This window comes from Rousettus aegyptiacus, unplaced genomic scaffold, assembly GCF_014176215.1.
Source record: "Rousettus aegyptiacus isolate mRouAeg1 unplaced genomic scaffold, mRouAeg1.p scaffold_m13_p_19, whole genome shotgun sequence".
Lineage (NCBI taxonomy): Eukaryota > Metazoa > Chordata > Mammalia > Chiroptera > Pteropodidae > Rousettus > Rousettus aegyptiacus.
In genome coordinates, this window is record NW_023416294.1 from 3,014,436 (window position 1) to 3,038,371 (window position 23,936).

Genomic DNA, 23,936 nt, shown 5'->3' on the forward strand with positions numbered 1-23,936 from the left:
GTATGTTGACCAGCTGCTGGGTGACAGACAGGTGGAACACCTGAGCCCCAGGGGACAGACGGGCCTGCGAGGGGCAGAGGCGTCCCCTCGCTGGGAACACGCGGGGCGTCTGCAGCGCGAGCCGCCTCGCGAAGCTGTCCCCTTGGCTTCCGAGGAGCGGGACACCCACCGCAGAGCCCTGCCGGGCAGCGCGGGCGGCGTGAGCGTGGAGAGCCGGCCGGCGAGGCCGCCCGGGGCGTCACCTCCCGGCACGGCCCCGCGGCGCGATGCTAACGAACGGCGCGCGGCCAAGGCGACGAGGGTCGCGTCCGAGAGCAGCCGGCACACACGGCGACTCCCGTCTCGCCAGCAGACGCTCCGTGCGCCAGCCCCGCGACCCTCCGACGACGCGACACAGGAACCAGGTGTTGCGGGGTGTCGCGGGGATTCTCTCCCAGCAGGAGAAAACCAGCACGGGGTGCAGGGGGACACCTCAGCACGGACATGACGGCCGGGAAACGCTCGGGTCGTCTGTCCGGAGCCTGGACAAACCTGACGACTGAAGAGAGTCTTCAAGCCGCTCGTGAAGAACACAGAGAAGCGACTGAACGGCTATTCTTTATAAAAACACCGTAACAGCAGCTTTGAAAAAACCGCGAGAGGCATCGACGTGGACGAAAAGACCACAGAACAGGCGCCGACAATGCTGGAATTCTCCACTGCTGCTAAAGGCCCGGGCGCCCACGGGGGAGCTCAGCGCACAGCCGAGTGTGTGTGTGTGTGTGTGTGTGTGTGTGTGTCGCATGCGAGGCGCGCTCGGCTGGGGTCCAGCCCACACAGGGCGGTGCAGCACGGGCCAAGCTGTGCGCCACTAAACACTCACGTTATCCAGCATGTCGCAAAGACCGTCCTTTAAACGCCCAGCACCGCCATCTCCCTTACGATGCACAGGGTCGTGTTTAAGAGCCGTGGCCGTGGCCGCCGCCTTCGCGCGCGGCCGACCTGAACACACCTCCGAGTGGCTCCCGCGCACGCGCCCCCGGCGGGAGCACCCGCACCTGCCTCCCACGCGAGGCGAGGCGAGACTTGCCAGCCCTCGCTCCAGACCCCGCGGGGTTTCCAGCGCTCCTCCCCGGATCCTGAGGACTAGGCTGCAGCACCGCAAGCTCATCCCGCACGCCCGGGGCACGGCGCGTCGGCCGCGGGCTCCAGCGGGCCACGCGAGCCCACCGAACACGCACCGGAACATCATCTGCCGCTGGACGCACCGAATGGGGTGCGCACTATCTTTGCGCACCACTAATTTTTTTTTTTTTTTTTACCAGCATAGTAACTACTCCGTCCATTTAAGAAGGAATGAAATCAGCACAATGAGAGAGGCCAAAATCAGGGCCAAGTCGGGGCGTCGCTTTACGCCCGATACGCGAGCCCGGTATTTAGCGTGAGATGTGTTCCAGGCGGAGGGCGGGAGATGGGAATGGAACCGCACTTCGGGAAGGGACATTTGAAGACCCCGAAGGACACGGTAAACATCACCGAGCACTGGTCGACCGTTGCCACTGGACGGAGCGTGCGGGGCACACTCAGTTTAAGAGCAAGGAAGCGACCTTCGCAAGGCCGCCCGGCTCGCCGGGGCCCCGGGGCGTCCGAGAAGGCCGTGGGACTCCCCGCGGGCCGCTCCTCACCTGCTGGCTCGTGTGTCTCACACCGCAGCGTTTCATTCATGCTTTAAACACGGATGCTACTCACCTCCCGCACGCACCTCGATCGAAGGGAAATATTTTAACAAAGCAGCAGCTGCGTGCGGTAAAAACGGCGACGTGCCCACAAAAGGGCTCAGCGATGAGGCGTGGGGACGGCCCTCGCGAGACGGCCGTGAGCACGTCGCCGGTCACTCCGAAACACGGTCCGTGTCACGGGAGGCGATGCCGATGACGTGTTCCATGTGAAAGCAGACGGACGCGTTTGGGGAGCAGAGCGATTTCTAACGCATGAGATGTAACTCCAAGGCAGCGCCTTAAACATCGGTACAAAGGTGATTTTCGAGTGCGACCATTCTGATTTTTAAAATTTAAATAGTCTAAAGCTTTTGACGTTGAAAGTATTAGTATGCGTTGTAATTTAAACCTAATGAAAATCTTTAGAGAGGATCCAATTTAGACATGATGAACATAACAAAGGCCACGGAGCCTGCAGTCTTATGATGGGGAAAAAAAAGGCTGTTAATGGACTTTGTGCCATTTAGCCAACCCGGGGGAGGCATGTTCTACCTTCTGCTGTGAACCACCTCTGCATTGGGGACCTCTGCTGTAGGCTGTCTGAAGGTACCTTTCCTTCTCTGAAAAGGATGGGCTTGGAAATGATCGCTTCAGTTGCTTAAATCAGTGGTAATGGTCTGTGAAGTTATAAATCCTGGGAAGAAAACATAAAATAAGAACCAAATTCACGGGATGGCACGATGCTTAACAATAAGAGGACAGCTTTGAAATAATAAGCGAGATCATCGAAAGCACCGAACCTGGGCAATTTCAGCTAAGGGCGCATTACGTGTTCCGTTTTCGACCTGTCAGAGGTGTTGGCCAGGTGGAGGGGACTCTGGCCTACCCAGCAGGTTTCACAGGTGGTCACAGGACTAAACTTCCCGCGAAATACTTGCAGCACTTGACGCCGCTGTAGGTCACAGCGCGCACTCGAGTGGGAATTTCTTGGGCCCGAAGGCCCCTGCTACCACTTGAAGCGCAGAAGCCGTGCCTTGTCGTACTTCTGGCCCTGTGGTCAGCCACCCCACTCGGACTCATCGGCGTCACCTGTCTCTCTCAGGTGTGCGCTCCAGTGATGCCCGCAGCACGCACCGGAGAGTTTATTTTTCTACGGCGGATACTTGGGGAGTTTTCAGTTCGGGGCGGGAAATCAAAACTCCAGATGGAAAGCTCGACCGCCTGCGCGTGCTCGTCCCTGACTTACGACACGAGGACATGATGGCGGAAACGGGGGGCGAGGGGGGCATGAACTGGAGACGGGGTGCAGCCCCCCCCTTTGGGCACGTGGGACCTTCGCCGTCCACAGCGATGCGCTGCTACGTGCCTCCACCTGTCACGACGCGGCCCGGGGTGCCCCGACACACGACCTCGCCCGCGAGCGCCTCTGAGCGCCTACGCGCGGGCTCGACGGTCGGATCACAGCCCCTGGCGCGTGACCAGCCGGTGGCCGCGGGCGACCCCCGCCCTGCGGAATTAACCGCTCCTCTCGGTCTCCGTCTCACCTTCTCCTCTTCCTGCCCGGCGAAGGCGGCGCCCGCACCCCGCGGCGCAGGAACGGGAGGTTCTAAACGACGGCCGAGCTGACCCCAGCCCCCCCCCCCATCGTACTCGTGGACCTTCATGGAGGAGGGACTGGACATGTTTGCCGCAGAAGCCAAGAGGAAGAGCCGTTTGAGGATTCCAAGCCTGTGCGCGACGGAATCTCACGTTGCCTGAAAACTGCAATAACAAAAAACAACGAAGACTAAAGCGAGTTTATAACGCGGCGACTTACCTGAGTTTTCCATAAACGGCCTGACGAGCACGGTATGATGTCTCGGTGTCTCCAGGACCACACGGCACGCGGAATCCGCCGACGAAGACCCTCCGTTCTGAAAACGAAACCGGCCGCGGAGCCCAGCCTCCTCGACTGAGCTCGCTGACGTAGCGTGTCACCGTCACCTTGCCTGCCTCCAGCGCCGGCCGCTCCGACGGCCCCACGTCCTCTGCGTCAGCCAACATACCCTGCGTGCACGGCCTGACCGCTTCTGGGCCAAGGAAAAGGATGTATCACGCGGGCCACGGCGACATAAACTTGTTTTTTTTCCGATGAAAAATGACTGTGAAGATTTAATCTATTTTCGGGCTTTCGGATGAGAAATTGCCGGAGTGTCTTAAGACTCCCACCTCCTCCCTCCGCGGCCATCGCTCACGGCTCTCAGATTTATCGGATCTCGCGCCTGACCTCAGGTCTGCCTCTCGCTCTCCCCGCAAGCGAGGGGCGCGCTGCCGTCGCCAGAACCGCGGTTTTTCTTAGTTTCATCTTCGGAGTCTGTTTGCTTCATGCGGTTTTCAACTGACCGGCCTTCAAAGGATTCATTTCCCAAGTCGTCAGTCACGCCAGTGTTTGAGTCTGCGCAGTCTCGCGGACTTTCTCAAATGTCAGCAAAATGTCACCACCGGGGTCGGATTCATGCCGACTCTCTCGTGGCCGTTAGGAACTTTTAAATTTTTACATTGAAAACTAATTTCCAGGAAGCCGATGTGAGTTATCTTCTGGCGTAGCTGTGGCTGATCAGGGTGAGGCAAGACACGTGTTCCCATGCCGGCTACTCGTGCCGTACCGTCCGGGTTTCTGGTGAAGCCACTTGGGACCGTGGACGCCGTCATTCCTGGCGCTGGAGTTGGACTCCCACATGACAGGAAGTTTCCAAACAGTGGCAAAATTTCCTCTAGACAACTTTGGACGTCCAAGTCAGGCACTCTCAAAAGAAAGATGCATTCTGCATCCACCCAGCCACCCACACATCCATCCATCCATCCATCACCCATCCATCCATGTCTAGTTATTTACCTCCCTAGCCACGTATGTATACATCGGGAGAATTACCGAGGCATGGAGAGAAGCCTCTTCTTTCTAGGGGGCAGGTTGGGCTTCACCCCGCTCATGACCGCGGGGCGTCCTCCAGCCAGACAAGGAAGAGCGTTTCGTGCACAGGGAACGGCATCTGCAAAGCTGCCCAGGGACAGATGTCGCGGTGCCCGAGTCGGCAGCACACGCCGAGCCTCCTGGAGCCCCGGGGTCGGGGAGGGCGGCTCTGCTCCGTGGGAAAGGCCGGTCCCCGCGCCTTTGGCTTCGCGGGAAAGCGTGGTTTCTCCCCCAGGAAGACGCCCTCCCCACCAGGCTCGTCCTCCGACTTTGGAGGAAACCCTTGGAGACTTCCCTCCCACGAGAGTCGGATGGCTCTGCCGCTCACCAGCTCGCCGGCTCTCCAGGCGCGGCCCGCCAGCCTTACAGAAAACGAGGGGCCGGGGAGAACTGGAAGGAACCCCGGGAACGCGGGGATGGGGGTGCAGACGTCCCACGGGGCGTGCGGGGGGCCCGACGCACAAGCTCTCAGACGCGGGGACGTCTCTGCAGCCCCCCTCTCCCCGAAGCCCCTGGCCTCCAGGACAGCGAGGGAATCGTCTTCCTTGCCCACTTTCTCCTCCGATGGCCTCTGCTTTTTCCAGGTGTCCGATGGCGCACAGAGCTTCGTAAAGGAGCTTCTTTCTTGGAAAATGCCCCGCACTCCGTCCTGGGCCAAGTCCTCGGTCCAGCGTGACACACCCCTCCCCTAGAAGACGAGGGTAGCGGCTCATCTCCTGACGGGTTGAGACCTGCTCACCTTAGTCCTTACAGAGACGCGGAGCAGGAGGTGCGTGGCTGCCGTCACGCTGGAGCACGCCCTGGCCCCACAGCCTCCCCGCGTGACGCCTGGAACTCGCAGCCCTGCTCACCCTCCCCCCGTTCCCCATCGCCCCCGCCCTGCGGCAGGACCTGGGCTGTTCGCGCATCATCCACCGAGCGGGGCAAACGGTGATGGCCTCATGTGACCGCTGTGGTCATCCGTTCATTAAACAGCAGTTACGTGTAACCCTCAGCGAGCGTTCGCTTGGTCGTTCAGAAAACGCGAGATGCGTGTCAGACCCCAAGGCCGTGCACCGGCGACGTGTGCCCGGCTCAGGTCGGTTTTCGAACGTCCTGCTTCAGGGTCTAAACGGCCCGGCCACACCCCGATCCCACCGATGCCACTGGGCGTGGTGGCCATTACTGGCCGTGCCCAGCGCCGTCGAGAGGCGCCCGCGACCCCGGACGTCCACGTTCGCGCGTCCGGCGCCAACTCGGGTGCGCGCGGTGTGGACGTGAGCCCTTCCGCGTCACCTCTGCGCTCCGCTCTGGGGTCCGCCCGTCCCAAAGACGCGGGACGGGAGAACGGGAACGCCGGCGACTCTGTGGCCAGCCGCCAACACTGCCTCCGGCGCCGAACCCAGGACCTTCTGTTTAGAAGCCGACGGCCGGCACGTTCCTTGGAAGAGACGTATGGGAACAATGTTCCTTGAACCCGGGAGAGCCGAGGACGGTCTGTGCGGCCGAGGACGGTCCGTGCGGCCGAGGACGGTCTGTGCGGCCGAGGACGGTCTGGGCGGCCCCACGGGGAACGTCTGATCACGTCATAGACCCTGCGGGTCCCCGCGCGGGGAGCCGGTGACGTGCGTGCACCCGCGCTGCGGCCGCGTGGCCAACGCCCCCCGCTCCTGCCTCCTGTCCGTTGGCGGCTGCCAAGCTGCTGGCCTTCCTGCCTTCGAACGGCGCACATTTCGAGTTCCGACGCGTGAGCCGATTGTGTTGGCGAGGGCTTCCCGCCGGCGTGAGCGGTCACCGTGCCAACGGGCGGCCCTCTGTCTCACCTGGGCCAGCAAAGTGTCCGCTTCTCCGTCGACGCGTAGTTAGGCCTTGGGCCGAAGTCACTTTCATTACCTTCATTTCTATTTTGCTCAGAACTTGCGTCCAAAGTAAAGGTTGGATTTTATCACGTTCGTTGTTGGCACTTAGCGGAATCGTGAAGTTATTTCTTTCATTTAAGTTAATAATGCCATGAATTACGTTAATACATTTCCTAATACTGAATCGTTCTGGTGTTCCTGAAATAGATATTTCATCATGCGGTCTTACTTCTTAATATACCGGTGGTTTAAGTGTTCACTTAGAGAAAGAGCACGCATTAATATTTATGTAACTGATGTGACACACAGAAATGCATAGAACTTTACCTTCTACTCTGTCAGAATTTAATATCAGAGTTAATCTACCTTTATAATATTTAATGCAAGTACCCCTTGGTTTTTCATGGTCTTGGCCGGTTTTAGTGCCGTAGGCATTAATCGCTCTTTTAAAGTTCAACAGCAAAGAAATTTTAATTTCCTTGTATTACGGGGGAAATTACCTATGCAATAACCCTCTGTCGCCCGTCCATGCGGGTACACAGAGTGGAGAGAGTCTTGCACACCTTTTTCCCTTTGAGACCATGACTCTCACTGAATTTAAAGTCTCCCAAGGTTTGACCAAGAAGCAGGTGCGCTCCGCGCTCACTCAGAACCTGCACCCTACGTGAGCTTTCCCGACACGGGGCCGTTTTCCCTCAGCTGCCGGATTCCGTTCTCTCTCTCCGTGTAGCTCGCTCTCTCTGCGTCTCTCCCTCCCGCCCGTCTGCCCTCTGCCCTCTGCTCCCGTCCTGGTCCTCACGGGGACCCCGCCGGCAGGCTCCAGTTCCCCTGTGTGGAGGGGGCGCCGTCCTCAGAACACGCTCTCGCTTTGCGAAGAGCAGGTGAACTGCAAGCAGCTCGGACTCAGTAAGTGGGTTGCAGGCTCCGCTCCGTGGCGGGGCGGCCGTCGGGCCAGCGGGACCCCTGCCGGAGGGCAGCAAGGTGTGAGGTCACTGTCCTGGGGGGTCGCAGCGGCCGCGAGGCCCGGGGACGGGCTGGGGACGGCGCAGCTGGTGCTCGGGCTGGGCGTGCGCCCCGAGCGCGCCCACCGTGATGCTGGCCGCGGGGCGCCGGCGGCCTGGCCTCCGGCTCCTGCGCCGTCTGGAGGCCCCGAGCTCCTTCACATGCGTTAACTCTGAATGCGTCGCCAGCGACAAGGCCGCCCATTGTTCCCCACGGCCGAAGTCCGTGAAACGCCAGTTTTCAACATTTTCAGTAAAAATCCTTCCCAAGCCGGGAAGGGCTGGCAAGAGGCTCCATTGATGGGGCTGGGGCCGAAACCGTGCCCCGTGCGGCCCCGTCGGCGGCGGCGCGTGGGAAAGGAGGACCCTGGGACACGGACGTCGGGCACGGCCGGGCGCGCCCCGCAGAACGCCGTGGGCACCCGGCAGGCGGCGTGCACACACCGCGCCCGAGGGACAAAACGCACAGCCGCGCCCTCGAACGCGACGCGAAACGCAGGACAGACCAATGGCAGGACAGACGACGGCGCTGAAAAGCGAGAGCGGCGTCCTCAGCGCCTGCCGGACGCGGCGCCGACCTCAGCGGACCCGGCGGGTTCTCGGCCTCGGCCCTCGGCCACCTGCACGACCCCCGGGGCCCGCCGAGCAGCGCGCCCCCTGCAGGGACGTGGCTGGCGTCCCGGGACCTCTCCAGGTTGCCCCGGGCCGTCCCGTCCTTGGTCTCCAATGTGTCTCCGCGGTGCTCAGAATCCCCGCGATCGTCATTCTCAGCTCCGCAAACCTCTTCTCGCCGGACAAGTCCGGCGCGGCAGGAAACGGCGACGCCATCGGCCTCGAGCTCGCCCGCCGTGCGTCGGCCGGGGAAACGTGTCACGTTACCTGTATCCGGACCCCACTGCGGCTGTAAGAAGTAGTTCTGGCTCCACGAGGGCCAGGAACGGGCCCCGCTCTGCCAGCCGCGGCCCCCGCCTTGCCCGCCCGCCCACGGCAGGGGCCGGTCAGCGGGCTGCACGCCCAGGTCCGGGAGCCGCCCAGGGCGGTTCCGGGCGCAGCGGCCCTCGTGAGCACCTCTGCGGTCGGCAGCGTCCCCTGTGGCGGGCAGAGCCACGCGGCGGTCACCTCCGCGCCCTTCTGCTCCCTCTCCCGGCGTCCACGCCCCACGTGTGAACAGCCACGGCGCGGCGACGCCGGCCCCTCGGCACTGCTGTGCGCCCGACGCGACGTGCCCTAACGCCACGACCGAGCGCCCGACGCGGGACAGGAGCGGCCTGTTGGACACGCGCTCCGTCTCGACGTGCACGTCGCAAAGCCTGCGCAGGCAGAACGCACCCGCAAACGCGGCGCGGCCGTTCACCCGCCCACCGCGTACGGGGGCTCCGCCCCCGCGGGCCTGGGGACGTGACCGGCACAGGCCATTCCGCGCTGAGCACAGATCTTAGGCTGTGAAGAGACAAATAACAAACATAAACGTGTACAGCAGGTCAGGCAGCGGTCGCCCTACGAAGAACCGATCGGCGGCGGGGACAGAGCCTGGTGGGCCTTGAGGGGACGATGACCTCTGATGGGTCACACAGAAGGGGCGGGCGGGCGGCCGCGGCCGGCGCCCGGTGTAACGGAGCACCTGCTCTCTCTCTGTGCTTCCCTGACGCCTCTCCTCATGCACGCGGCACACGCTGCATTCGATTCACCGCGAGCCCAGGGCGCGCCCGGCCCAGAAGGGAACGTTCCAGTTCAGCTGCAGGTTGAGCACTGTGTTTCGGGGCGGGCTCTCCGACGTCCGGCAGCCGCTGACTAACGAGCCACGCAGGTGCTCGGCACCCACAGGTCCAGCACGGTGACTCCCGCGCCTGGGGCGTTCCCAGGACATCCCGCCCCCCCCCCATCTCATGCCCCAGGGCGGCAATGGGCGCCCGCGTGCGTGGGGGCGAGGATCTGTTCACAAACACGTGCTCTCCCCTTCAAAACGGGCAGCGTGACGGCCGATACAGCACAGTTTATAAAATTATTATGATTTTCATTTAAGGGCGACCTTTAGGTTTCTGCCTCCAGAGTTAAACTCGCGCTACAGAGCTGTCGACCTACGTCCTTACTCTGGGACTCATTAGATGGGGGAGCTGGCCGTTTGACCAATTTTAAAGAAGTTAGTTATTCTTGGCTTCGATATTTATTTACTCCAGCAAATAATGAGAAAAACGCTGCCATGATGAAACCATTGGCCTTCGCAGAAGTTATGACTTGTCTGTCTTCCGTGTGTTTTTACAATATGTTTTCACTTACATAATGGTTCAGATGATCTGGGGGCCGCCGAGGTCGCGGGGAGTTCACCTTCTGGAAATACCTGTGCAAAGCGAGCGCTGCGGAGTGGCCGCTGTCCCCTGGGGGCTGGGGACTCGGCAGGCGGGGCGGGCTCGTGCTCTCAGGGTACGGCTTCCTCCCGTGACAGGGAGCATTAGCTTCGCCTGGCCGACCCCGAGCTATGCCGCAGCGTCTCAACTGCCGGGGAGATGAACGGCCGATAAGAGACGGGGTGAAGGTCAATCCCGGAGCTGCCGGTGAGCTCGGAGCACGAGGCGCCCCGCTCCGAAGACGGTCCCGACTCCGGGTCACCGCGCCCTGCGACCGCGGGCCCGCTCCGCGAACCAGAGGCCACTGTCCGGTGGTCAGTGGTTAGGCGGCCGATGGTCAGCCGTCCAGGCCCCGCAACGCCGGAAGAGATGTGCCGCTCCCTCGTTGCCGGTGTCCTTCTGTCTGTACCGGGAATTCTATCTCAAATGATGTAGAAGGCATCACATTCGGCTCTTAATTACCCGTCACGGCCCCCGAGGCGTCGAGAGGCCAGAGAGGTCTCTGGTTGAGGAAACCGCATTTCCCACGTGAAAAGACCGCACGGAGCTAGTTTCTGCAACGTGCCAGGGTGAATTATTATGCAAAAGGCATCACTGCGAGAGTGCGGAATGCCCGTAAAAGGCGGTCCCGGCCTGGCTCCGCGCCGGGGCCGTGTGCGACGCCCGTCCCCTGACAACGGGGTGCAAAGGCCGCTTTGGTAAAATGCCGGCTTCGTGGCCGTGGGCGGAAACGGTGCCGATGGCCGCGGCCCGGCTCCTGCCACGCGCAGCACTATGCCTGCGGTCCGCACCGCATTCCTGAAACCTGCCGGGCGGGCCGATGCCCAGGGCGCCCGCGGCGAAGCGCACTGGGAGGTCCGTGCCGTGGCGGTGTGCTGCCCGACGCCGCGGTGCCCGTCACGTTGTCACAGACAAGCGCATCGACTCAGCCCACTGCACGACGTAAAGCTGCACGGGGTCCGGCACCAAGCGCATCTCGACAAAGCCGACACAGCGTCGGGCACCCTCGCCCGCCCGGCCGCGACGCACGCCTCCGGCTGCTCGGGCTCTTCAGCTGCCACGTCCCTCCGGCCGCGGTGCGGGCTCGAGGGCCCCGTGCAGCGGGCCTCCTGGCCCTGAGCCCCGTGGCACGGGGGGCGCCCCTGACCGGGCCCGTGACGCACCCCCCGCCCCGTCCCTTCCGCTGTAGGCACCGCGCCCCCGTTCCCACCCGCACGCTCTTCAACATCACGGAGCGCGCTTCCTCGGCACCGTATCGCCCCTGCACGGGACCGTGCAGAGAGAGACGCCCCCTTCGCCCTGCACACCGGAGTGGGACGAGCAGCGCGTACTGCAGAGCGGACTCCGGAGGTCCCCCGGAAGAAGCAGCCTGGCTTCCGGCTCCCCCACACCACTGACGGCGGCCACCTGACCTCTGCTGGGAGCGCGCGGAAACGGGGACCTCTTTCCCCGACGGCGACGCTCATTGCTGTGAACGACGCCGGGTACGTGGCTTTAGCTGTTCTTTGTACGTGCGCCTAATTTTCACATCCGTGGCTCTGCCTAGCCACGCCTGGGACGTGCACCGTGGCACCTGACCTTAACCTTACTCCCGCACGATGCGCGCCTCGCCAACGGGCGTCTGAAGGAGCCACGGTCCGTCTAGCGCCAGCTGGCCCACTGTCTCCTCCTGACTGCCAGCTGGCGGACAGGGCTGCTCCTCTCCCCCCAGGAGTCAGTCGCCTCGGAAAAATAAACGAGGGCTTTTCGGGGGAACATGAGGTAGGCATTAAAACGTTATTCTCGAGATAACCCAACATAAACAGAGTCGTCAAGCTCTGAGAAAGATCTGGGAATACATCTAGTGACATTGTATCTTTAAGTTCAATTTTTTTTCCTCTCAAGTAGCGATAAGATTAAATCTAGAACAAATAACTCTCTGAGCGCACGAGGAGACATTTTTATTTGGTTTCAAGAGTTCGGAGGAAAGCCATTTGGGTGTCTGGTGATTAGAGCAGGCCAGTGAACTTCATCCCTCCTCATCTGTGTTTCTAGAAATCGATCTGTCTATAACACGTGCCGACGTAATCGCGTACCCAGGTAAAAAAATTATGTCCTTATCCCGACGTGCTAAGGACACATGTAGGCTGTTTTACTACACACGTTAATAACTACGTTACTGAGGAGTGACCGGCGTATCGCGTCTCCCAATGAACTCGAAAGAATCAGGACTATTTCAGGTGAAGATGGCTATCGGGCTCCTTAAATAAGTACACTTTCCTCATCCCACGTTAGCGCGATCGTCAAGCATTTTCGTCGCGCGACTAGAAGGCAATTCAATAAAGCAGAACTCCTGAAATGTTTTGCGGTCATAAACGAGTCGAGTGGCTAAAAACGTGCTGCCTGATGGCAACTCACACGTAATACACGTTATCCTTTCCGAAACGTCCCTAAGCACGCCTCTCGCGTTTTAGGCACCAGCTTAGTGAACGGCCGCCCACTAACGGAGCCCGGACGGCACCGTTTCCCAGGACGGCACCGTTCCCCGGGGACGCTCGTTCTCTCTCCGTCCCCGGTGTCACGCACACGGTTATATACCTGCCAACATGTCCTTCGCACGCGAAATGACGTCGCTTCTGCATGCAGGCATCCGCACAGGGATTCGGCGAGCCACGCTGCCAAACACACCGGACTGTCTCAGCCATATCTGTGCAGGAAAACGCTGTCTGCCTGGGAAAAGCCGCAAGGGAACAAGGGAAGGGGGAGGTGTGTCCCCAAGGAGGGTGCCGCAAGGGGCAGCTACCGCGTCCCCGCCCGTGACCTGCACATCATGCCCCCTCCCCCCCCCCGCGTGTTCACCTCCAGCTCCCCGTGGACTCGTGGGCAAGCGAACACGCTTCCCGCCTCAGGCCTGGGTCTCATTAGGATGAGGACGCTGAGGGCCGGAGCCCGACTGGCGAGGGCGGCGAGGGGCTGGACACCCCAGGCCGGTGGCCTGCAGGGCGAGCGGGTCTCGGATGACCACAGCGTGCCACACAGGCATGACCCTGCACGTGTGCCAGCCCCGTGGAAAAGGCCGGGCCGATCGCAGGAAGTGACTCACTCGGAGTGACTCACTCCGCTCAGCCCTGCGGCCCAGCAGGCTGATGAGGATGCCAGCCTGCCGGACGACGGCTTCTGGAAGGTTCTCCCCACTGCCTCAACCAGGCGTCGGAGGATGACCGGCTCTCAGAATTTCACCAACAAAACACTTTCTGAGGGAAAACTGTCTTTTTCTGAGAACCCAAAGACACCGACTGAGTGAGTGGAGATTGGAAAATATTCTAGCGAGAGCTCTGTTCGTTTGTAACATGCTGCTGGGAGGGGCTGGTGTACAAGCGGGAAGCCCGAGCATTTACGTAAAACCGGATCCATGATGCGCCCACCCCGAGGGCCCTCCACCCGTCAGACGCACTTCCCACCCGGGAGCCCACAGGACACAGTTTCACATGCCGTCCGCGAACCAGGAAGCTTGAGCTAGAACCAGAGACAAAGTGCTGCGTTCGTGTCCTTTGGTTTGTTTGTAATACTCTCTGTCGCTGAGATACTAAACTGTGTATCGATAGATCAAAGCCATTTTGACAAAAATTTGCAATTCTTTCGCCTATGAGATCTTAATTTTTAAAAAAATTTTTACTTGCAAACGTGGCACATGTAAATTTAAAAAACAATCACTGGTTTTCCTATCGAACACCGACCTAAACTGCAAACGCCTTCGACCGCGAGACGCCGGGGGGGTCTTCCCCCAGCAGCGGGGGTCTGCCCGCCTGCTGCTTGGCTGGTCTGGTCAACCGTCCTCGACCTGCCCGTCAGTCCTGTCCCTCTCTGGGCAGCCTCGCCGAGAAGCGGGACTTTTCCTTTCTCCCAACGTGGAGCTGAGGCCACTGCTTCTCCTCTAAGCACCATCATCCTGGTCCAGCTCTGCTCTCCGGCCGCTGGGCCCCACGAAGGTGCCTCACGTGGTGGGCTCAGGGCTCACAGGGCTCCCCTGCGTCGCACCGGCCCAGGGAGCTTTGCCGCCGGGTGTCGAACACGCTTTCCGGTGGACGGCTGACAGCGCAGCTTGCTCACGCCTCTGCTGCTGTCTCTGCATGCTCACACGCATGCACACGCACACAGATGCACGCACACAAGCACACACATGCTTGCACACGCATGCGCGCGCACACACGTGCACACACAACACATGCACACGTAACACATGCACACACATGCACACACATGGTCGCACACACATGCATGCACACACACCGCACACACATGCGCGCACACATGCACATGCACGCACACAGAGATGCACACATGCTCGCACACACATGCGCACACACATGCACACACATGCTCACACGTGCGTGCACATGCACACACAGATGCACACATGCACGCACACACACAGCACATGCACACACGATACACATGCCGGCACACACATGTGCGCAACATGCATGCACACGCATGCACACACAGATGCACACATGCGTGCACAGATGCACACATGTTCGCGCACACACAGCACATGCACGCACAACACACATGCCTGTACACACATGCACACACACGCACATGCACACAATACCTGCACACACATGCACATGCACACACATACACATGCCTACATGCACACACGCTTGCCCACACATGCTTGCACACACATGTGCATGCACACACATGCACACACACACGCCTGCCTCCCTCTGCCTCCCCCGTCCTCACTGCCCTCGCCAGGCCCTTCCGTTCTCGTCCGCTTCCTGCCCGAGCTCCTGCCCGGTCCGATCCCCTCTCTCCGTTTGCTTCTCTCCTCCTCCGCCATCTCCGAAGCCTTGTCCTCCGAACGCCGGTCGCGCCGTCTCTCCACGCATGCCCTGCAGCCTCGCGATGTGGCCCGGCCAGCCCGGCTGCCCTGCTCATGCGGGGACAGTCTCACTTCCCCTCAGACACGCCTGGCCATGCCGCTGTGGGGGGCGGGCGGAGCCCTCCAGGCTCTGCCCCAGGGGAGAGTCCAGCTGACCCTGGGGCAGGCAGAACCTTCCCAGCTCTGCCCCGGGGGAGAGTCCAGCTGACCCTGGGGCAGGCAGAGGGTGCACCGTCCTATGGGTGCTGGAGCGGCCAGAGCACTCCAGGATAAAACTCTGGGAAACTTGGGAAACGCAGTGGGTAAACAGATCAGCCGGCATGGCATTCACACCCCAGATCTCTCTTCCTCGGTTCCTCTCACCCACGTAGGTGAGAAGTATTGGTAAAGCCGCCCCCAATGGCAGATGGGCAACGATGCTCTGTTGAGTGCCAAAATCCACTAGGCACTTTATCTGCTTTTCACAGTTATTCTTCGAAAGGTTCATGATCCTCCAATCCATCTCTGCCTCGCTCCTATTCTCAAGAGCGGGCATGAGACCTCCACCAAAGATTCAACAATGTCTGCCAAGCAGGAGCCCCCAAACCCCGCACCTCAGGGTCCACTTGCCATCTAACTAGTCCAAGTTCCCTCGTCATCCGTCCTGGGGGAGCGTCCACACTGCATGCAGAGGCAGGGAAAGAAGGAAGACGGAGTCACGTGGGCCACGGCGCTGACCGGCCGTCCCCCAGAAGTTCCCTCGGGGGCTCCCGGAGCACCCGTGGAGTTCGGGAGTGTCGATATTCTCCCAGAAAAGGAAATGATGTTCTCTCTTTACTTTCTGATTTCGCGCAGGGCCAGATCCAGGTAGAACTGGGCGGGGAGCGAGGGTTCTGAGTAGCAACGCACCCTTCACAGCCCAGGCGCCTTGCACGGCCACCTGGGAGACCTGAGCATCAGGGACTCTGAGAGACGCTTGAAATAACAGAGCAGGTGAGGAAGGAGCCGAGGACACACCAGCCGCGGGGCCGGACCGCCTCAGGATTCTTCAGAAGCGGCCGTCCCCGGCTGGGCGGGGCACGGGGCTCTCCCGGTGAACCCCGGTCTGCAGCTCTGGCCCGCGAGCTTGCACCTGCACCCGCACCTGCACCTGCACCCCGGGGGTGCTTCCTGCGCTGAGTGTGGTCCTCGCCGCTGCAGGTTCCGACCGGGGGACAAGGCAGGCACGCAGTAAGGAGAACCCTGGGGTCGCAGGCTGCGACCACCACAGACGCCCCGAGGAGCCCAGCGTGTTCCTGTGGGGGAACAGGATCGTAGGCTGTGGCCATCAGGACGGAAACACCTCTGGGGCCACCATGCTGCCCACTGCGGCGCCCTGGCTAAAAGTGGGCTCTAGAAACCCCCTCCCGACCGACTGTGCGCCTTCTCCCACTGACTGCGCGCCTTCTCATGTGCTCGCCGGCCCGGCCGCCCACAGGACGGGTCAGGAGGATGGAAAAGCGGAGTGTGGAGCCCCGACCCCCGGTCCCAAAGCCCCAGCGGGTCCGTGACTCCTCGTCCGCGGGCAGCGGGCAGCCGCGGCGTCCTGTGCTGACGGACGCTCTTCATCACGACCTGCTCAGACAGCAGACGGGAGGCTCCGATCCGCTGTCGCCACCTCCTCTCTGCCCGAAACCGTTCTAGGGACTCACAAACGGACCGTGTTGTCCACTGTGTATGCATGTGAGATACTAAAACCCATCTCGAGATGCCAAGGAAGGACAAAGACTTTCCAAAACCAAAAGGCAAGGCTACAAATAAGCCCGCGCTCCTGTTGTGACAAATAGTGCCCAAGACCAACGAAACGAGCCATAAATTCACACAGCAGAGTCAACTGGGAGCTTGCGGGAAAGGAGCCCAGCCTCACTGACGGCACGGCCTCCACCACGACCTTCGAAATAAATATTTATGGCCCATTCTTAAGACTGTTAGACACGAGAAAGAGAAAGAAATATATCAGCCCGATTTCAGAATTTAAAAAGAAGCAGTACTCTTTTTTATTTTTTACAGTGTAAATAAATTATCCCGTTTGGAAAAACTGAAGAGATGAGTTTTTCATTTAGAAAATATTTGCCTGTTTCGGATAACGCCAGTCACCACAGAGTAATACGACGATGATAAATTCCTTTCGTGCCTCATCTTTAGAATTATTGGAACTCGCATTGGACGTCGTCTGCGCGTGATTACTTTCTATTTCAATAACCGGAGGTAAAAAAATGTGCAGCCCGTCGGCTGGGAAAGAGGCCACGAGCCCACACGGAGCTCGCGCTCACTGGCAGAGGCACGATCCCCTTTCCCCAGAGGGATCGGGGCGCCTCAGGACGGCTCGCCGGGAGCGGGGTGTCTCCACGCGGACCTTTCGCAGGCACGGCGCCCAGCCCCCGACGCGCTGGCCCTCCGCTCTCGCACCCACGTAAACCGCTGCCCAGCGCGAGCCCGTCACACGGTGGCCGTCACGTTACGATGTGGGGGCCGCGCTGACAACTCCCACACTTCCCACCCCATTTCCGCTCTCTCGGCGGCCTCAGGTTCGTTGGCCTAAAGCACCGGCTCGTTTAGACACACTTTCGGCTGCCTCGGGAGGACGTTTCACATACAGACACATCCAGCAATTTGCTGAAGGTCAACGGCATGGGATGGGGTCGGCGGGATGTTCCCGTCTCCTTCCAACACGTTACACGATGACTCCTCGGCTCCCACTCTATGCGAAGTTAGTCAAACCGTCCCACAGAAAAACTGGTCCCCCGAGGGTGGTGACAGACGAACAAGGACAGCCAGGGGAGTCGTACGCGCGGGCGGAAAGCCCATGCCCTTGGACGCGTCCTGAAAAGATTTGACACGCTGGTTACCTGCGGTAGAGTCAAGGGCGAAGCGCGCGATGTTCGCAGGACGGGGACGGAAAACGCCAGGAGGGTCTCGTGGTCGCGGCCCCGTGTCGGAAGAGGCGTCGGGAAAGCGGAGACGCACAGAGGTGACAGCTGACCCGTCCGGTGAGGGAACAGGGGACTCGGGCACTGGCTCACGAAGGAAAAGGAACCGTCTCCGTCTTCCACGCACAGGAGACTCAAACGCGGCCCGAAGCCTTCCGCAAAGGCCGCCCTTAGCCGCTGGGGCGGATGCCGAGACGGAGCCCTGCAGCGGAGCTCGATGTCACCGCACGCAGCAGAGGATGCCACCGCAGCCAGCGCCGAGGGGGCACGGTCCTGCGTGGGCTGCGCAGGGAACTCGGCAACGCAGGCCTGAGGCCTCGGTGCAGAAAATGCCTCTGCAACAGCCCCCGGCACGTGACCCCGCCGGGGGGCAGAGAAACTGGAAGCGCCCCAAGCGCGGGCGGAATTCGCGTTTCTAATGACGCCGCACACCCGGCCTGCACGGCGCGGCTGCAGCGGATGCCCCGTGGACCGCAGAGGGGAGACCTGAGGGCCACGGAGCCCCACACGGGGCCGGACGCCCCGCCCAGGCCCCGCGTCCCAGGAGCCCGGGGCCCAGCTCCACCGTGAGCTCCGCTGGCCCGCAAGGCGCCGTGACCGCCGCGTGGCGCTGACCCTGCTGCGGCTCCCGCCCTGCTCGGCGTGGGCGACGTGGCCCCTGCTGGGTCGTCACCGCAGGGCCGTAATGTGGCAGAGGCCTCCTAGGTTTCAGCTTGGAAGGCGGGTGGCGAGGAGCCTCATACATGGCTGGAGAAGGAAGTGAACCCGTTCACGATGCTGTCCTGCGAGCTGGCCGCCCTCGGTGCGGGGCCCTGGGGGGCCACCCGACAGCGGGGCGCCCGGTCCCCCCACGAACGTCGGCCGTGCACGGAAGGCTGGGCGCAGCCTCACTTCCCGATGGGTCCCTCACCCTCTTCCTCTCTGCTCTGTGCCTGGGGTCTCCGCACACCGTCTTCCTAGTCTCGGGGGACGCGGGCGTCCGGCACGTTCTCAGCAGGGGGCTGCAAACAGAATCACGGCACGAGACCGCGGGCCCCCCCGGCGCCTGCTCTGGCTCCACCTCGTCCCTCCTGCTGGACGAGGCGCTGGGCGCCGCGGGAGGAGGGGGACGTCCCCTGCTCGCCTGGGGCTTTCGATGACCCTCTGGCGCGAGACCGGCCTGCACGCTCTGGCCCAGGTGAGCGGGAAATGCACGACGGTCTTTTCTGCTGCGGCAACTTAGCTGCTGATACAGTCAGGTCAGGAAAGACGTCGAGAGACCGAGCAGCCCACACCCCGAAAACTACGTCCTTACGAAGACAACGGCGAGCTCACGTCCGCCGGGCAGGGCGCCTCCGTCCCTAACGGGCAGTTAAGAGTCCGGATGGATCTCGCCATTCCCGCCCTCGCTTCACACGCAGCCCTGAGGTGAGGCTTTCGTGGGTGCAGAGACACACAGACCCCGCAAAGCGAATGCACTGCATCCCGATCCGCCCCGGCCCGGACCCAGCCCGCCAAGCGCGCGGAGCCCTGACGGCGCGATCTGCAGACGCCTGCGTCCGCGGCCTCGGACGCCGCAGCCCGGGGGAGCCCTTCTGCCTTCTTTCTAGACCGACTCTCAAAACCACCTGTCGATGCCTCCGTTCGAGAACGTATCCGCGTACTTACTGAGCAGAAGCTGCCGGTCCAGGCGACGCGGAGATTCTCCAGGAAGCGGCTTGAGAAGGCCCCCCGGGCCAGGCCCCCACTGCCAGGCCCTGCCAGGCCCTCCGCGTGCGCTGAGCAGAAGAGAAGTGCGCGAGGCACGGGCCTCGCCCATCCCCGGGTGCTGTCTGGCAGCCGGGGCAGTCTGGGGCGGGAGGCCTCGCTCTGGATCTGAGTGGCCGAAGGCTTCGTGGGCAGGAACATCTCTGTGAGAGAGAGAGAGAGAGAGAGAGAGAGAGAGAGAGAGAGAGAGAGAGAGGGAGGGAGAGAGAGGGATTTTAGCGGGGGGCGCTCTTCCCAGGGGGGCGGCGTGGAAAAGCAAAGCCCCCACCTACGCCTTAACTCGTCCCCCATCTAGTCAGTAAGGACCTGCCGCGTGCTGGGAACTGGACACGCAGAGAGCTTGCCTTCCGAACAGAGAAAAACAAATAAACAAGATAAAATAACACCCGCAGACAAAAGAACCATGTGCCGGGAAGGAAAAGGCCCAGGGGCTCTAAACAGCAATGCCATTCGAAGACTCAAAGGCGGTTGATTTAAATAACGTGCGTAAGTTCCCCCGGGAAAGCACCTGTCGCCTGTGACCTGCGGGGTGAGGACGCGGAGCCGGGCGCCGCGTGCAGAGGTGGGTGGCGCTCGGCCGGGGGGCAGGGCCCCACCCGGCAGCAGCACGAGGCCGAGGCCCGCGGCGTCCGCACACAGGAGCGTGGTGGGGCTACTGGGTGGGGACTCGGGGAGAAGCGGGCACGGGGGGGGGGGCTGGAAAGGGGGGGCTGCTTCGCACGGAGCGGCGAGCCCACACTCAGGCATCGGGGCACCGTGAATTTGCCTGCGATGACAGCTTTGGGTCTAAGAAGGCTGAGGGGCCAAGACCACACGCATGGATCGAGCAGCAGGTAACAGAAGTCCTCACGCTGGCCCCGTCTTATCGGGCCTCGGACGCCGGAGGATCTAAATGCTATGTGATACCATGGGACCGACGGACGGGTCACCCCGTGAGCGGCCCCGCAGTGAGCCCGCGCATGAGGATGAGGATGTGCCTGGCGGCCCAGGGCCCTCTGGGACCCGGAGTGGAGCCAGGCCCGTCGCCCCTCGGGGCTCGGCCCGGCGTGGGGCGAGGCCCAGGGCTGGGACGGGGCACCCCGCACCGGAAGGCGACTGCAAATCAACCTGCCCATTTGGGAAAGGCGAGGGGCTCACAGCCACAGGTACGCAGAAGCCCGATCCGGCAGCGAGAAGGTGCACCCGCTGAGGGGACGAGAGCCGGGTGGGCGCACGGGACCGTCAGCAGAAGGCGCCCCGGAGGACGCCGGACGGGGCGCCTGGGCTTCGCGGGGGGCGCGTCCCGGCCCTGCCGGGGGACACGCAGAGCCACAGCGTGCGCCCCGCGAGGCGAGAGCCCCCCGCACGGGCTCCGCGGCCCTGCGCTTCGCACACGCGGCCTGCGACACGCTTCCTGGTCACCCGGCAGCGTGCGCCATGTCCTCGGTCTGGCGGTGCAGGGTTCCGGGCCGGGTGGCGAGGTCGCAGACCGCGGACGTAGCCGTCAGAAGCGGAACGGGCGGTCGGCACGGGGCGAGGCAGGGACATGCCCGGGTCCTGCGTGCGCAAAGCCAGCGTCGCGCAGTGGGGGGCGGCTCTGGGCTGAGCACACAGTGTCCTGTACACAGCGGGAGAGGAAACCTCTCGCGCTCGGCGCCCCGGCCCGACCGAGGAAAATAAAAGGTGCAGAACCCAGGCCGCCGGCTCCGGCCCACACAGCACGGGCGCAGGGCGCAGGGCCGGCCAGCTGCAGACGGAGCCGCCGCGTCCCGCCCGCGGTGCCAACCTTCCCGCCCTGCGGCGCTGCTACCCCCCGGCTCAGCGGTGTCGCTCCGAGCTGCCCAGGGCCGGCACAGCCTCGCCTCTTCTCCGGGACCTGCACTGCGTCTGCAGCTACGCGGCGAACGTCAACTTCTGCAACCCAGAGAGAAGCTTCCAGGCCTCGGCGTGGCACGCTCCAGCTTAAACGCCGCACGTACAAATACATGTGAGTTTCCGGCCCCTGCCGCCCGACTGCTACTCACGTGACGGCCCTTTGCTCTCTGCCGCGTTCCCGGCCGTCGCTCGGCCCCTAACTGCAGCTGGCTGGAAGTCCGCGGCGCACGTCGGAAGGACGCGCACGCACGTGGCCGGCCTGGGAGGCGGCGGGTGGGCGGAGGCTTCTGTCCGCTGCAAACCTGAGCCGAGGAAGCCACTGCCGTCCCCTCGAGACGGACCGTCCCACACACAGCGAATTCACGCCACGCGGTGATGCGCAGAGGCTGGGTGGACGCAGTGCTCTGCCCGTGACCTGTGACTCGCCGCCGGCTCACGTCCGCGGGCACCGTCCTCGTCCACCGGAGAAGTCGCGGGATCCCTGTCGCTCCTGAAGCCGAGGCTAGAGCAGACCGCGAGGCTCCGGACGGCTCCTTCTCTGCGCCTTTTCCGGGCGGCTGGACGTGTTCTCGGATGCGCTGCAGCTGCGGCGGCGAGCGGGGACGAGGAGCCCTGCCTGCCACACGGAGCTCGGTGCGGGGACCCGTCGCCTGCTGCGCGCTCAGCGGCTCTGACGCCCGCGCCGCCGCCCGGCGCCCGCACGGACCCGCGTCCTCCAGACGTCCTGCCTCCGTGCGAGTCAGCGGGCGGCGTGGCAGGACCCATTCTAGACTTTCCCCCCCCCCCGCGGCACGGCCTCCGCGGGGAGCAGCGGCTGCAGGAAGAAGCCCCCGGCGGGCGGGCGGGCGGGCGCCGCGCGGTTCCACGCAGCGAGCACATTGGCCTCACGCCGTTTCTCGCTCCGCATCCAGGGAAAAGGTGCATCGACTTCACGGCCGTTCCCCGAAACCAGCAGCAGGGGGGAAACGCGGGGCCGGCTCCCCTGCGAACGCTCAGCTGCACCCCTCCGCAGGCCCGCGCCCAGGGACCCCACGCCGCACACGCCGCGCGACTCGCCAGACCTCCCGCCCCGTCCCCGACGGCGCAGCACGAAAACGCTCCTGCGTTTTAAACTCCAGTCTCGGGCACCTAAACGAGCCCGAGGACCGGCTGCCTGGCTCCAGTTCCAAAGAGGAGGCGTGTGAGACGTCCCGGGCCCTGGGTTTCTACCTGTGCTGGGGGCCTGTGCACGGGAGGCCTCGGCTAAGTCCTCAGCCACAAGCGGGGTACAGACTCCCCACCGGCGGCCGAGTGGCACCCTCAGTGAGCACGGCGTCGCTGCCCGGGGCTCGGCCGGGACCTTGAAGCCAAGGCATTCGTGGCGTGCTTGGCTCACAGAAAATAGATCCCCAGCCCCTCTGGACATGTTTGAATGGGCGGCCCTCAAACGACCTCGTGTTGTGAGCAAGGCCGCTTCGCTGTCAGGGGTCCCCGGTCTCAGCTGCACAGCCCGCGTCAGCTGGCCGTAAATCATCCGCACCACGCCGACACCAAGGAGCGCGCGCTCATCCAGCGGCGGTGCGTGTGGCTCCGAGCCTGCTCGGTCTCACGCACGTGCACCAGATGGCAGCCCCGTGGGGCCAGAGACCACGGCCACGGGCAAAGCAATTACCCTGAATTACTGTGCTGGTTTACAGACTCCTACTGAGCGCCGAAGTTCAAGGGCACGGCAACCTTCTCTTCCCTGAGGGGGTGGAGCAGTTTGGTCCCCTTTCGTAGCTTCTGTCACCCAGTACATCCAGCAAGCTCTCCCAGGAGAAGACTGTTAGGATGCTAACTAGTCCTGCATCCATTTAATTTTAATGCACCTCCCATGTGAAAAAGAAGCGATTTCTACTTTGCTTCTCAATCTCAAGAATTACCCGAGGACGGAGGCTGCGGTGCACACCAGCGTCCACAGGGGGGCTCAGGGTACCGTCCACCTCGCCACCGGGCACCTGCGTCAGGATTGTCGCCATCCGCGAACCCACGTTCTGAGCCGGGCGGGCTGCCCCGGGCCTCGCGGGCCGTGAGCAGCGCTAGCTTCCGCTCACATCACGAGCACGGACCCCTCCCTTCCAGCTGTGGCTATGAACAGCGTCCGCAGACAGGGCCGTGCGTCTCTGGGAGGGCCCGAGCACAGCCCGCGGACAGCCAGGGGCCCGTCTGACCAAACGGACCACAGGAACGTCACAGCTGCACGTCCGTCAGCGAGATCGTTGCCTCGTTACGAACTCAGGCATCCGCTCGACATTTACCGAGCGCGTTTCACACGCCGAGCACTGTGCAAGGACCGGCGACGGGCCAGTAAGCAAGGCATCTACCTCGTGCGCACACTCTGCAGGGAGGGGCGGCCGTGGGGCGGACCCGTCTGCCGATGGGACTCCGGGTGCCTCTCAAGACCACGTCTGGACCTAGGTCACAGCCCAAACCCCAGGCGAAAGGCCGTTAAAAGAGGAAACTTCACTCTGAGGTTGAGTGTGACGTGCCCAAGTCATTTAAGAGCATTACTCGCTGGAGGCTACCGCCCGTAAATCGCTGAAATACAGGCTTTGGTTAATGTACACATGGGATAGTTAGCAATATACCCAAATCGGACCTTTAAGTGTGAGCTTAATATGTTTCGGCCAACGTACAGATCGGTACCTGCACTATTAAAGACCACACTC

The 23,936-nt window shown here is 62.4% G+C and overlaps 1 protein-coding gene across 3 annotated transcripts in view; it reads right to left on the reverse strand.

Moving 5' to 3' along the window:
- LOC107503818 (keratin-associated protein 10-2-like) overlaps positions 1 to 23,936 on the reverse strand; it is an 84,055-nt gene that overhangs the window by 22,069 nt on the left and 38,050 nt on the right. Inside the window, exons 2-3 of one of the 3 annotated variants that reach the window (XM_036235704.1) lie at positions 19,297 to 19,538; positions 1,300 to 2,391 (exon numbers count right to left, since the gene is read on the reverse strand). In XM_036235704.1, the coding sequence (XP_036091597.1) occupies positions 2,383 to 2,391; positions 19,297 to 19,538 (251 nt within the window). In that variant the 3' untranslated portion in view covers positions 1,300 to 2,382. Of the gene's footprint in view, positions 1 to 1,299; positions 2,392 to 18,376; positions 19,539 to 23,936 lie in introns of those variants that run through there. The other 2 variants (XM_036235703.1, XM_036235702.1) reach the window with 2 other exon arrangements.